This window comes from Podarcis cretensis (genome assembly GCF_951804945.1).
Source record: "Podarcis cretensis genome assembly, chromosome: 14".
In the NCBI taxonomy this organism is placed as follows: Eukaryota; Metazoa; Chordata; class Lepidosauria; order Squamata; family Lacertidae; genus Podarcis; species Podarcis cretensis.
Window position 1 is genome coordinate 29,811,053 of NC_137183.1, and position 11,830 is coordinate 29,822,882.

The 11,830-nt window shown below is 51.7% G+C and overlaps 1 protein-coding gene across 1 annotated transcript; it reads left to right on the forward strand.

The window, feature by feature from the left end:
- Positions 1–289: 289 nt before the first annotated feature.
- Positions 290–9,453, forward strand: VPS33B (VPS33B late endosome and lysosome associated). Its single transcript, XM_079953563.1, has 23 exons — positions 290–450; positions 539–619; positions 1,039–1,100; positions 1,298–1,347; positions 2,037–2,104; positions 2,650–2,695; positions 3,259–3,353; positions 3,516–3,620; positions 3,943–4,039; positions 4,529–4,606; positions 4,781–4,854; positions 5,049–5,135; positions 5,222–5,312; positions 5,661–5,735; positions 6,448–6,512; positions 6,731–6,785; positions 6,878–6,924; positions 7,144–7,276; positions 7,447–7,520; positions 7,608–7,709; positions 7,833–7,908; positions 8,447–8,563; positions 8,963–9,453. Exons 1-23 carry the CDS (start codon positions 355–357, stop codon positions 9,040–9,042), a joined length of 1,854 nt encoding a protein of 617 aa, XP_079809689.1. The 5' UTR covers positions 290–354; the 3' UTR covers positions 9,043–9,453.
- The last annotated feature ends 2,377 nt before the right edge of the window (positions 9,454–11,830 follow it).

Genomic DNA, 11,830 nt, shown 5'->3' on the forward strand with positions numbered 1-11,830 from the left:
GGGAGTTGGCAGGGTTTTGGGGGCCAGCCCCCCTCTCCCGGGGATGGGGCAGTATGCACCGAAGCAGCCTGCTGCGAGGGAGGCAAGTAGCGTTCCCTCTTAGCAGGGAAACAAATGCGGCCGTGGCTGGCTCTGCCCTCCCAGCATCATCGGGCAGCCAATGAGAAGTTTCTCCACCACCTCAACGAGGAAATGGGGAGTCGGAACAATAACAAGAGCGGACGAGGGCGCGAACGGAAGCCGGCTGGGCCGCGTTCTCATGGCAGCAGGTCCACTTCCGGGCTGTCCCGGCAGCAACAAGCGTTCGCTGTGGAGGGTTCCGGAAAGGAAGGGCGACGTCCTACCCTACCAGCCATGGCATCCCCCGGCCACCGCGACGCCCCGGAGCTGCCGGACTTCAGTCTTCTGAAGCGCCTCGCGCGGGACCAGCTGGTCTACTTGCTGGAGCAGGTGGGATGGGCGGGTACTGGGGCGAAAGCTGCTCCCCTCGGCCCTTGCCTGGCAATGACGCTTCGCCTCTTTCTCCCTCACCCTGCAGCTCCCCGGCAAGAAAGATCTGTTCATCGAGGCCGACCTGATGAGCCCTCTCGACCGCATCGCCAACGTCTCCATCCTCAAGGTGCGCGAGGAGCTCCCCGCTTGCTCCCTCTTCCTGCTCCTTCAGGCAGGCAGAAATTCGGCAGGTGCAGCTTCTCCTCCCGCCCCCGTTTAGGGGTGTAGTACGGACAGCGGTGGGAAGGCTTCCCGTGTTGTGACTGCCCGGGCTTTAAGGCAGCTGCTGAAGGCACAAAAGCTCACCTAGGAGAAAAGGGCAAGGGGCGGGGAGACTGACGTGAGGATGCTGGGATGAGGAATTGAACTTGGAGGATCCCTCTTGAGCTGTGCCTACTGGCAACTTCTGTCCAATTTCGTTGCTGCATAAATCAGAGGAAATGGGGAAAGAGGAAAAGGGAGTCATCCCCACCACCACCCTCAAGAAGCAGGGGTGCTGTGCAGGAGGTGGAGCTGATCACTCTCTGCTTCCATCTCTCTTTGCAGCAACATGAAGTGGACAAACTTTACAAAGTGGAGAATAAACCAGCCCACAGTACCAGTGATCAGTAAGTGTGTGGCAGGAGGTCTGCCCTGTTTGGCCAGGGCTGACTGAGTCTGCTGCATGGGGTTGCCTGCCTGCCTCTTTTCTGCTTGCCAGGGAAAGGCGATGCTTCTCCATCCCTGAGCCATGGGACAAAAGCAGACAGAGCAGAGCTGTTTCCAAGACTACTCCTTTCACGTTGTCTGTTTTGTTTCTCCCAAGATTGTGCTTTTTGGTGCGGCCACGGATCAGGAACATGAAGTACGTGGCAGGTAAGTTGGTGGTTTGCATGTGCTGGCCTGAGGGAGGAGCAGTAATGGCAGTTGTCAGTGGTAGATCTGCTTTGCATGCCGAAAGTTCCAGGTTCAATCTCCATGTAGGGCTGGGAATGTCTTCCTGCCTCAAACCTTGGAGAACTGCTGCCAGTCAGTGTAGAAAATACTGAACTAAATGGACCAAAGCTGCTTACTAGCTCCCAGGCTTAGCAGGAGGTCCCAGTATGGACAGTCTGTGCTGAGCACCTCTGAAAGGGATATGAACTGTGTAGTGGTCTGATTGCAACAGTGCCCTGAGGAATTATGGAAGAAGGGTATCATGACTAGGTCAGAGCAGAAGTCTTATCTACCCTGCCTATGGTAATGTTTCAGGCTGCTACCAGAATTCAGGGGCATGCTGGGTAATTGGGGAGTGGGTTTCAGCCTGTCTCTTCTCCTGGTTCTTGGCAGTCTGCCTACCTGCATCTATCTCAACAGGTATTTCTACCACACACCCCAAGCTGCAAGAGTATGGGACTAAGGGGTCTTTGTGCAAGTTCATGGGGTGTTCTGTATTATTACAACCTGTTGCAAAGCTGCTTTGAGATTAAATTAAAAATATTCTATATAAAAAAATGTGGACAGCTGGATTGCCTAGAAAGGGCTTGGCCAGCCTCGCCTGCTCCGTGACTCATTTTTTTTTCTAGACATAGTAAACGCCGATAAGGCAGCTGGCCGGACCCGCAAGTACAAGATTATCTTCAGTCCTCAGAAGGCGAGTCTCTTGTAGCCAGGAGTTGTGGGGTCGGGTTTCTTGGGACTTACCTTCCAAGTAGTTCAGGGGTAGCTCAGCAATGATGTGATGTGTGGACCTTCTGAAGTGCTGCTGGCTGGCTGGTCCCTCTGGCTGGGTGGCATTTTCCAGTCTGGGCTGTGGCTGCTGCCTGGGCTGCCCAGCTCTAAGATGCATTGATTTGTGGGCAATACTGAGCTAGATGAACCAATGTTCTGATTTGTTATAAGGCAGCTTCCTGTGTAGTCTGGGCAGTGGGTGGTATGTGGGTGTAGAATTAGGGGGGTCTCTTTTATCTCCCAAGCCCCCAGACGTTTGGTTGAGCTTAACATGTTTCAATTTAGCCACCACCAATTTCACTCTCTGCAACAGTTTAGAAGCTAAAATTGGTTGTGCCTGTAAAACACCCTCCTCTGCCCTTGGAGGAGTCTCTTCAGATTTTCTCAGTAGAAGGGGGTTCTAGGGACACTTAGACTGCTTGTTCCCAAGGCTGCCTGGAGCTGATTGTCTTCTCTAACCCTTTCCAGTTCTACACGTGTGAGATGGTGCTGGAAGAAGAGGGGATCTATGGGGGTGAGTTTCAGAGACGGAGAACAGAGATTTTGCTTGGCAGGACATCAGGATCAAAGTCAGCGGGTGGGGACGGGGCTGTACTTGAGGCAAGCAGCAGTTCAGCTGGTGATTGGCTCCCTGGCATCCCCTTCCCCAAGCTCAGAAACTTTGAGCAATGCTGTCCTGATCATGCTTACTCAAAAGTAAGACGCACCGTGTTTCATAAGGCTAACTTCCAGTTAAATGGCATAAGATTGCAGTCTGAATATGCCAAATGGAATATTCATTGTTCCGTGTATGGGATTGATCTGTGTTGTATTAATTTGTGGTTAGTTTTTCATCTTTTAAGGTATTTTGATCATGTTTTAAGATGATTGTTCACTATGCTGGGGCAACACCAGGAGGAACGGTTGGGTATAAGAAGAATGAATGAATAAGTAATATTGCTACATTTAAAATAAAATTAAAAAAACACCTCTGGCCAATCAGCTGAGTTACTCTAAGCAGCTAATTTAAGACAGTGGAGAGGTTGTATCATGGGTCAAAGGCAAAATCCCCCTTGTGTTGTCCTGGTTTCTCGGCAGACGTGACCTGGGACGAGTGGTCCTTCTACTTACTCCCTTTGGACGATGACATCATCAGCATGGAGCTCCCGGAATTCTTCCGTGACTATTTCCTGGTCAGTATTGACTCCTGCAATGTCCCTATGTATTCACATTGCCCTCCTCCCCCTCGTTTGCCTCAGTGTCACACAGCAAGTACCAGCTCAATAATTTTAGGCACAACTTCCATTTCCACCCTCTTGTGTCAATCACAGCTTCCTTCTCTTGTGCCCCAGTAGGAAGGAGACCAGCGCTGGATCAGCACCGTGGCCCAGGCCTTGCAACTGATGAACTCTCTCTATGGACCATTCAGCAGGACCTATGGAATTGGCCGGTGTGCTAAGGTGGGGCCTTGTTGGTACAGGAGGATCAGCTGAAAGAATGTGAGAGGGGTCTGGTCCAGAGAGTAGAAAGTATCTGGGTAAGATGGGGTGGGCATGTATTGACTATATAGCAGAAAGAGCTCTGAATACAGATGTTTCCAAGAGCTTTCCTCCACATCATATCATATCATAGCAAAGTTAGTGCAGGACAAGCAAGCAGCTGGATTCTTCCAAGTCACTTAAACGGGGCTGTTGGGGTCAGAGGCAGGATTCCTGCCTCCTTGATGGGGCCCCCTCCCAGCTACACTGGTTGGGCTGATGGGCAGATCTGATCTTCTCCCAGATGGTCCATGAACTCTGGCGCGAAGTGGTGGAGGAAAGCGACGTTGACAGTGTGGGCCGGAAGCCAGAGATTGGTCACGTATTCCTCGTGGACAGAGGTAAGGGCATGAGAAGTAGGTTCTGTTAGACGGGCAGATGGGGCCTGGTGTCATGCCTGGAGTCCTGGCCCACGGTCGTGACTAGAAGTTTCTGAAAGAGCCTAAGCATTCATCTGTGTAATTCAAGCAAGCGCAGCTATTTTTGCTAAGCTGAGATGCATGAAATGCTGTAAAACTAAACAGATCTCCTGGATGTGGGACCCCGTCTTCAGTGAATTCAGATCTTAGGTCCACCTTCCTCTAGGGGCAGCTATTCTGGATTTCAGGCAGAGTCTCTCTCCCAGCTCTTACCTGGAGATGCCATTGAACCTGAGACCCTCTGCATGCAAGGCAGTTTCTCTGCCTAGGATGGCCCTTCCCTCTTATGGGTGTGGGTGGGGAAGAAGCCCAGGGTGCACACCCCCTCTCCTCCCAGGAGGTGTCCCCTTTGGTTCTGATACTACTTTCTGCCTCCTGCCCATCCCATCCCTCTCCTGGCTCTCTTTTCAGATGTGGATTATGTCACAGCCCTTTGTTCCCAGGTTGTGTACGAAGGCCTGGTGGACGATACCTTCCGCATCAAGTGTGGTAAGTTTCCATTCCTGGGGTGGGGCTGCTTCCCCACCTGCTACCTCTCCAGAGGTCAGGAGGGCCTGCCCGCCTCCCAGAATGGTCATTGATCAGCTGACACCTGGGGGCAGAGGCTGCTCGCAGGCCAGGTGTCCTGTCAAGTGAGCACCCTGGTGAATTTACTTTCTGCAGGGAGTGTTGACTTTGGCCCAGATGTCACCTCCTCCGATCGGAGCATCAAAGTCCTGCTAAATGCTCAGGACAAGGTGAGTGTCTGCCTTCCCTTCTCCTGAAGGCAGGCTTGGTCAGGGAATTTAAGGCCTCTCGATAGCAGCAGAAGGTGCTGCCCTGTTGTGGGGGCGAGTGGTGGGAGCACTGGTGCTGTGAGCTGAGGGTTGGCCTAAATGGGGGTGGGGGGAGCTAGGTGCTATCTGGCCACCCTACTTGCCTCTCCCTGCAGGTCTTCAGCCAGATCCGCAACGAGCACTTCTCCAGTGTTTTTGGTTTCCTGAGCCAGAAGGCCCGGAACCTGCAAGCGCAGTATGACGTGAGTGGGATAAGCGGAGAGGGGCAGTGGGGGGCGGGTAGGATTCCTGGATGCCTCAGGATGCAAGAAGTGTTCTCCCTTTGCAGCGACGGCGAGGGATGGACATCAAGCAGATGAAGAACTTTGTCTCCCAGGAGCTGAAAGGCTTGAAGCAAGAGCATCGCCTGCTGAGTCTCCGTAGGTCTCATCCTCTCCCTCCTGGGGCAACAGCATCAAATGGTGGAGGATCAGCTAGGAGCAGCAGAGTGTCATCACTGACTTCCTTCTACAGACCTGGCCCAGTGGCCTCATTCTGGGGTGGGGAACCTGTAGCCCATGAGCCACATGCTGCCTTTTGCCCATGGAGAGCAGAAGAACAATGGGGTTGAAGTGGCACAAGGAGAGAGGGTGGGAAGAGTGCTGTGCACCCCTGCAGTGCTGTAAACTCCATCCTCTGTCAGCAACAGCTTGTGATTTGTCTTTTCCTCTGGGTCAGTGCCCTTGATTAGTGCTGCCCTAGTTCAAGAGTCTTCTTTGTGCCTGCAGATATTGGTGCATGCGAGTCCATCATGAAAAAAAAAACCAAGCAAGATTTCCAGGAGTTGCTGAAGACAGAGCATGGTGAGATTCTGACCTTTCCCCACTGGATCTAGCTTCCTGAGCCCTAAGAGCCACATTCTCAGGCATGTAAAAATCCAGGTGCTCAGTAGATGTTGATGCCTCTGACAAATGGCATCTGGATCACTGAAGAAGCCAGGAAGCTGGTTTTACATCTTTTCGGGCTTCTAGAATATCTCACTGCCTCCTGAGTTTTGGAAAAAAACCCAAAAGCCCTCAGTGCCTTTGATGTTCTTGTTGCTATTTCTCTCCCCTCAACTGAAATTCCATGCTTGCTACACCCAAGATTTGGACCACTAAACATTAAAGAATTTACTTATTGCAGTTGAAGACCTATAGCGGTTGAACTTGATGATAATAGTCAGGTGCTGAATTTGGGGAGTTAGACTGGAAGACAAGAGAGAGACACAATGGGGTGATCGGGGGGGGGGGGGAGAACCCCCATGCTTTCCAATCTCAGGGCTCCTTTCTGTTTCAAAACCGGTACAGTTAAGAGAGTTCCTCAGCCTCAACTGATGGATTCTTATAGAACAGTTTGTGCTTTCTAACCCAGAAGGTTTACAAGCGTCTCTGAGCATGGCTGTTGCAAGATATGCTGCTGGGAAGCAAAGGGATTTTTTTGAGGGGAGGGGGAGCATACTGAAACTCTCTAGTAGAGTTAGAAAGAATGGGCTGATTCTGCTCTCCCTGCCCCCCACCCCGCTTGCCTTTGCAGCCCTCCTGGAAGGGTTTGACCTCCGCGACAGCATCAGCTTCATTGAAGAGCACATTGACCGACAGGTAAGGGAGAGGCCCGGGCTGGGGAGAAAATGCAAGCACTGACCTCAATTGGTGTCTGGGTTCACCAGACCATGTAATCAGAAGCAGAAATCCACTCCCCTAAAAAGAAGGGTTTCAGTTCATTGTTATTCAGTAACATAGTCCCCACTAGTACATGGTTAGCTTTTCAGAAGATACAATTGTACAAAAAGTTACAATTTCTCTCACCCTCCTTGCAGGTCTCCCCCCTTGAGAGTCTGCGCATGCTGTGCCTGCTGTCCATCACGGAGAATGGTGGGTGCTCTGCTGCAGGAGGAGGGGAGCCATGGGAGCATGCAGGGGTGTGCTGCAGCGCATTCACCTCTCCTTTCTTCTGGTTGCTCCAGGGTTCGCCCCCAAGGACTATCGCTCCCTGAAAACCCAGTACCTCCAGGTGAGGCAGGAAGGGAGCAGCCCTCCTTTGGGCAGGAAGAGAGGGGAACTGGCTTTCCTGAGCCTCTGTAGCTGTGCAGTTCCTCCTGGCTGGTGTTGGTCCTACTGGCCTCATGGTCCCTTTTGTTGTGATCCCCTGCAGTCCTCCTCTTCTTGGGACAGAGCATCCTCAGCAATGCCTCTGCCCTGATGCTCATCTCCCCCCACCCTTCCCTTCTAGAGCTATGGACCAGAGCATTTGCTGACCTTCCATAACCTGAAGCACCTGGGGCTCCTGACAGAGCAGGTGCCAGGGGAGACGCTGACAGCCGTGGAGAACAAAGTCAGCAAGCTGGTGACAGACAGAGCGGCAGGTACAGCATCCTGCAGCAGCAGTTTCCCTTTGGAGCCTCCGTGTGGCCTGTGGAGGGGCATCCTGATGAACCAGGAAGGAGCAGCTCCTCAGCAGAGCAGACAAGAGCTCAGTGCTCCTTGAAACTTTGTTGGCCCCAATGACCTGCTTCCTTTTGCCCTCCTCTTCCAGGGAAACTCTCGGATGCCTTCAACTCACTGGCCAGGAAGAGCAATTTCCGAGGCATCAGCAAGAAGCTGGGACTAGTGAGTGCCATGGGGGGGGGGTGGAGCCGTAAGGTCAGTGTGGGGCAACAGGCATCCTGATAAAACAAATCTCTCCCCCTTCTCCAGATCCCCCGTGTGGATGGCGAGTACAACCTGAAAGTGCCCCGGGACATGGCGTACGTCTTCAGCGGTGCCTACATCCCCCTGAGCTGCAAGTTGATAGAGCAGGTGCAAACCAGATCCCCGCTCTTCCTTTGTGGCCCTGGCCAGCCTCCCAAGAGAGGCCCCAGTTCCCATGTCCCTTATTGTGGCTTCTGCTGACTCTGCTGTCATCTTGGCTGCCTCATGCAGGTGCTGGAGCGCAAGAGCTGGCTGGGCCTGGAAGAGGTGGTGCGGCTCCTCGGGGGAAATGAATTTTCTGTGGCAGGTCAGTGGCTGGGAGCAAAGTGTGGGCAGCACCAACATGTGCTGTCAATGCTCTTTCACCCCATGGGGTATTCTCTCGTTATCATTTCACCCACATGTGATAACATACGTCCTCTGGGCATGGAGTGGTGTGGGGATTCACCATAGCCTGAGCAGTACAGGAAGTTGTGTACATTCCCTCTGTTGTATCTCTGGAGTAGTGGATAGACATTATACTCATTATTTTTAAAAAATGCAGCATGCCTTCTTGACTTTTTGAAAAAACTAGCCAAGGTGGTTAACACATTTTTGTAAAACACGACATTATCAAGCACCAGAGCTTAAGTGAGGAAGGTGCTTCATACCATCTAGGACAATGACTGACAGCAGCTCTCTGGGGATTGAGGCAGAGTTTTTCCCCCAGCCCTCCCTGATATATAACACTAACACACACAAACACACCTGCTTCAGTTGTGTGTTCATGCCTGTCTGGAGCTTAAGTATTTCCTTGGAATTAAACTGAGGGAGACCAGCTGCATCCTCCTCTTTTCTCCTTGCAGATACCACTGCAGAGGAGAATCCTGCCTGGGACTCCCAGCGCATCGTTCTGGCCATCTTCTTAGGTGGCTGCACCTTCTCTGAGATCTCAGCTCTTCGCTTCCTTGGCAGAGAAAGAGGTAAAAGCAATCCCTGAGGCAGAGGCAGCAGCGGTTTGGGAACTGGCAGTGGGCCTGCCCTGGTTTATGATCCCAGACAACTGTTTGTTTGGCATAATACATATTTTTTAAAACGATTTTAAATGTAAGAGGAAAGCAAGAATCTAGCCCTTATGAAGTTTGAAAAAGGGATCAGAAGCTGGAGAGGCCTCTCTTATAGCTCCTTGTCATACATTGCTTAATAAATTATGCAGATACGCAAACACATGCAAGCTTCCTAAATTAACATATTTTCAAGGCTTTGAATTTAGCTATTTTTGCCTCTCTTAGAGCAAGCCAGTGGAGGCTTTTGTTCTCACCAGACTCCAGGCAGCCTGGTTTGCCTTTTGCAATTTCATTCTCTGGCTCCCCTTTTTGCAGGGATCAGGTTCATCTTCCTGACGACAGCCATCACCAACAGTGCCCGACTGCTGGAATCAATGATAGAGACAAGGGCATAAGAGCTTTTGCAGCAAGCAGCTGCGGCAGCCCTCGGATATTGCAGCAATGCTACCTGGAAAGTCTCCCCACTGGAAAGTCTCCCCTGCAGGCCGGCAGCTGGCGAGTTGTTTCTCTACCCAGCAAGAAATCTGGGCTTGGACATCTCTTCCTTCTTGCTCAGCCCGCCCATGGCAGGCAATGGGCTGTTCTTTCAGGAGCTTGACTCTCCACTGCTTTGAACTTTGGGCTGCCTCCTGTCCAGTGAGAGGGCCTTTCCTTCACCCACCCTGGAGACACTTGGCCTTCCACTGCCCCCTTCCACTGCGACTCCTCCTGGCCTGCCATAGCACTGGGAGAATGCAGGGAGAGGTGGTCACCTGCAAATGTGACTCCTGCCAGTTCGAGCAGTGCAATAAAGATGTGTCTGGTAACTGGTCTGAGCACCTGCTCTTTCTTCTTTCTCCCTCCGTGTCAATATGGGGAAAGTGTGCTAGCAGGGAAACTGCTTCTTTTGTCATTGGCTACCCGGTTTAAGGTGCTTTGGAGCTTCTGCCAACAGATCAGTGAAACCAACCAAGAAGCAGGGGAAGAGAAGGCAGGCTGATGTAGCTGTAGGGGAGTGGCACAAAGCCAGCTTTGAAGTGGGAGCTGGGAAGGGCCCTGGCCCCCAGGGAGACTACCTCAGCACACAGGAGAGAAGAGGAGGCCATTGCAGACCCTCTCCCCTCAACAAAGAAGAGCCTCTTTCAGCCTCAGGGTCTGTGCAAGATCCAAAAGAAAACTGAGCTGCAGTTGCCAAAATGACAACTCTACACAAATATTTACAATTATTACTAAGGTTTTATATGCTGTTTTTTTGGTAAAAGTGTTGGGGCTAGGGGATACATAAAAATAAAAACTCCAAATAAAATAGATCAAGACAAAAGCATAAGAGTGAAAAAGCAACAGAGAAGAGAGGTCCCCAAATATCTGAAATTCCACCTCCTTCCCTACAGACCGTCTTGGGGGCAGTGGGGCCCTCTTGGTAGTTCCTCCACCGTCAAAGGTGGAGGGGGTGCATACCAGAAGAGGGCCTTCTCTGCAACAGTCTCTAAGCTGTAGAACTCCCTACAGAGGTGCATCCAGTGCCTTCATTGTACAGCTTTTGGATAATGGTGAAGATGCACTTCTTTGTCCTAGCTTTTGACATTTGTGGTGTGTTTTTAGGGTCACCTTAATTTTATGGTTGTAAGTTGTTTTATATTGTTTTTTAATATTGTTAATGCTGTAACCTATGCTGGGACGTCAGGGTGAAGGACAGGTAATAATAAAAGAGGAGGAAAAAGAGGAACCCCCCCAAACACACACACTCTTTAGAAGAGGCAGAAGGGATAAGAGAAACTGTCACTGTACAAAGCAACTGTGCATAATGGTGCAAAGAAAGCCCATGTCTGCTGGTGTTCTGTGGAAGATAAGAGTCATAGGCCTTTTCAGACCTTTAGCCAAATGAGACCCTAGGACAGTATGAGAGCCCAGCCCTGTCAAAAAAATGCTTTCTGTTTCTGGGAAACACACAGCAGTACTTTCCTCTATCTGCTTGCTTTCTCGACTTTCTTTGCTGCAGGAGAAGCTGCCTACTCAGACAAGGTGTGGATATTTTTCCCTTGGGAAGGAAGGTGAGTAATCCAATGCACAAGCTACAGCAAGGAGTGGAGAGAATGGCTGGCCGCCAGATCCTACAGTCATGGGGGAGAGGGGCTCAGGTGGAACAAACACAACCCTCGGAAGGAAATGCACCAAAAACAGGATAGCAAGACTGGCAGTGCCCACCAAGCATCAGCTGCCAGAGTCATGACACCCCATCGAGGGTGGCAGCCCCAGGACCATCTTCCCCCTTTGGCATACACAGCAATGGCACTCCAGCATCCCCTTCCTATGGCAATGGTGATAGTGCCTGCCACCCGCTGTGCAAGCAAACAGGAGTGCAAGTCACACCATTTTTGGGAGGAACAGCACAGCACAGACTTTGGTCCTTTGGCAGAAGAGATGCACAGCCTTGTGGACAAGCACTCAAGACCCCCTGAAGGGGAAAGAGGGCCTTTGTCAAGAATGCTGGGCAATGCAAAATGCTGGTGGTTGGTGCCCACTGGGACTGGCAGGAAGATCCAAGTAGGTAGAACCAGAGCCAATTTTTCTTTTATTGATTACATTTCTATGCCATCTTTCTTCCTCCAATGATATCAAGACAGTGCGTGTGCTTCTACCCGCTTCTCCATTTTACCCTCAGAACAACCCTGCGAGGTAGATTAGATTGAGAGCAGTCATAGAATGGGGGGAGCAGCCCAAGGTCACCCAGTGAGCTCCATGGCTGAGCGGAGACTTAACCTCCAACCACTAAAGCACACTGGGGCTCTAGGACTGACAGGCTAGAACAGGCTTCCTTAACCTCCGCCCTGCAGATGTTTTTTGGCCTACAACTCCCATGATCCCTAGCTAGCAGGACCAGTGGTCAGGGATGATGGGAATTGTTGTCTCAAAACATCTGGAGGGCCGAGGTTGAGGAAGCCTGGGCTAGAACCATCCTCTGGTCGTCAGGAAGGAGGCAGACAGGTAGGGGGTAGCCTGAGGGTGTGGGGCAGCGCCCCATTTGCCTCCATGGCCCACGAAAGGGGTCCCGGGGCTATGGCAACTGCTCCCTCCGTGCTGGCTGCAATCGCCTGGCCGTTGCCGTTTTCCTCCCCTCCCCCTGGCCTGGGCAGAGACCAGAGGATGAGCGGGTGGCACCCCGTCCCCGTCCCCTCCAGCAAAATCAGTGCGCATTCCGGGGAA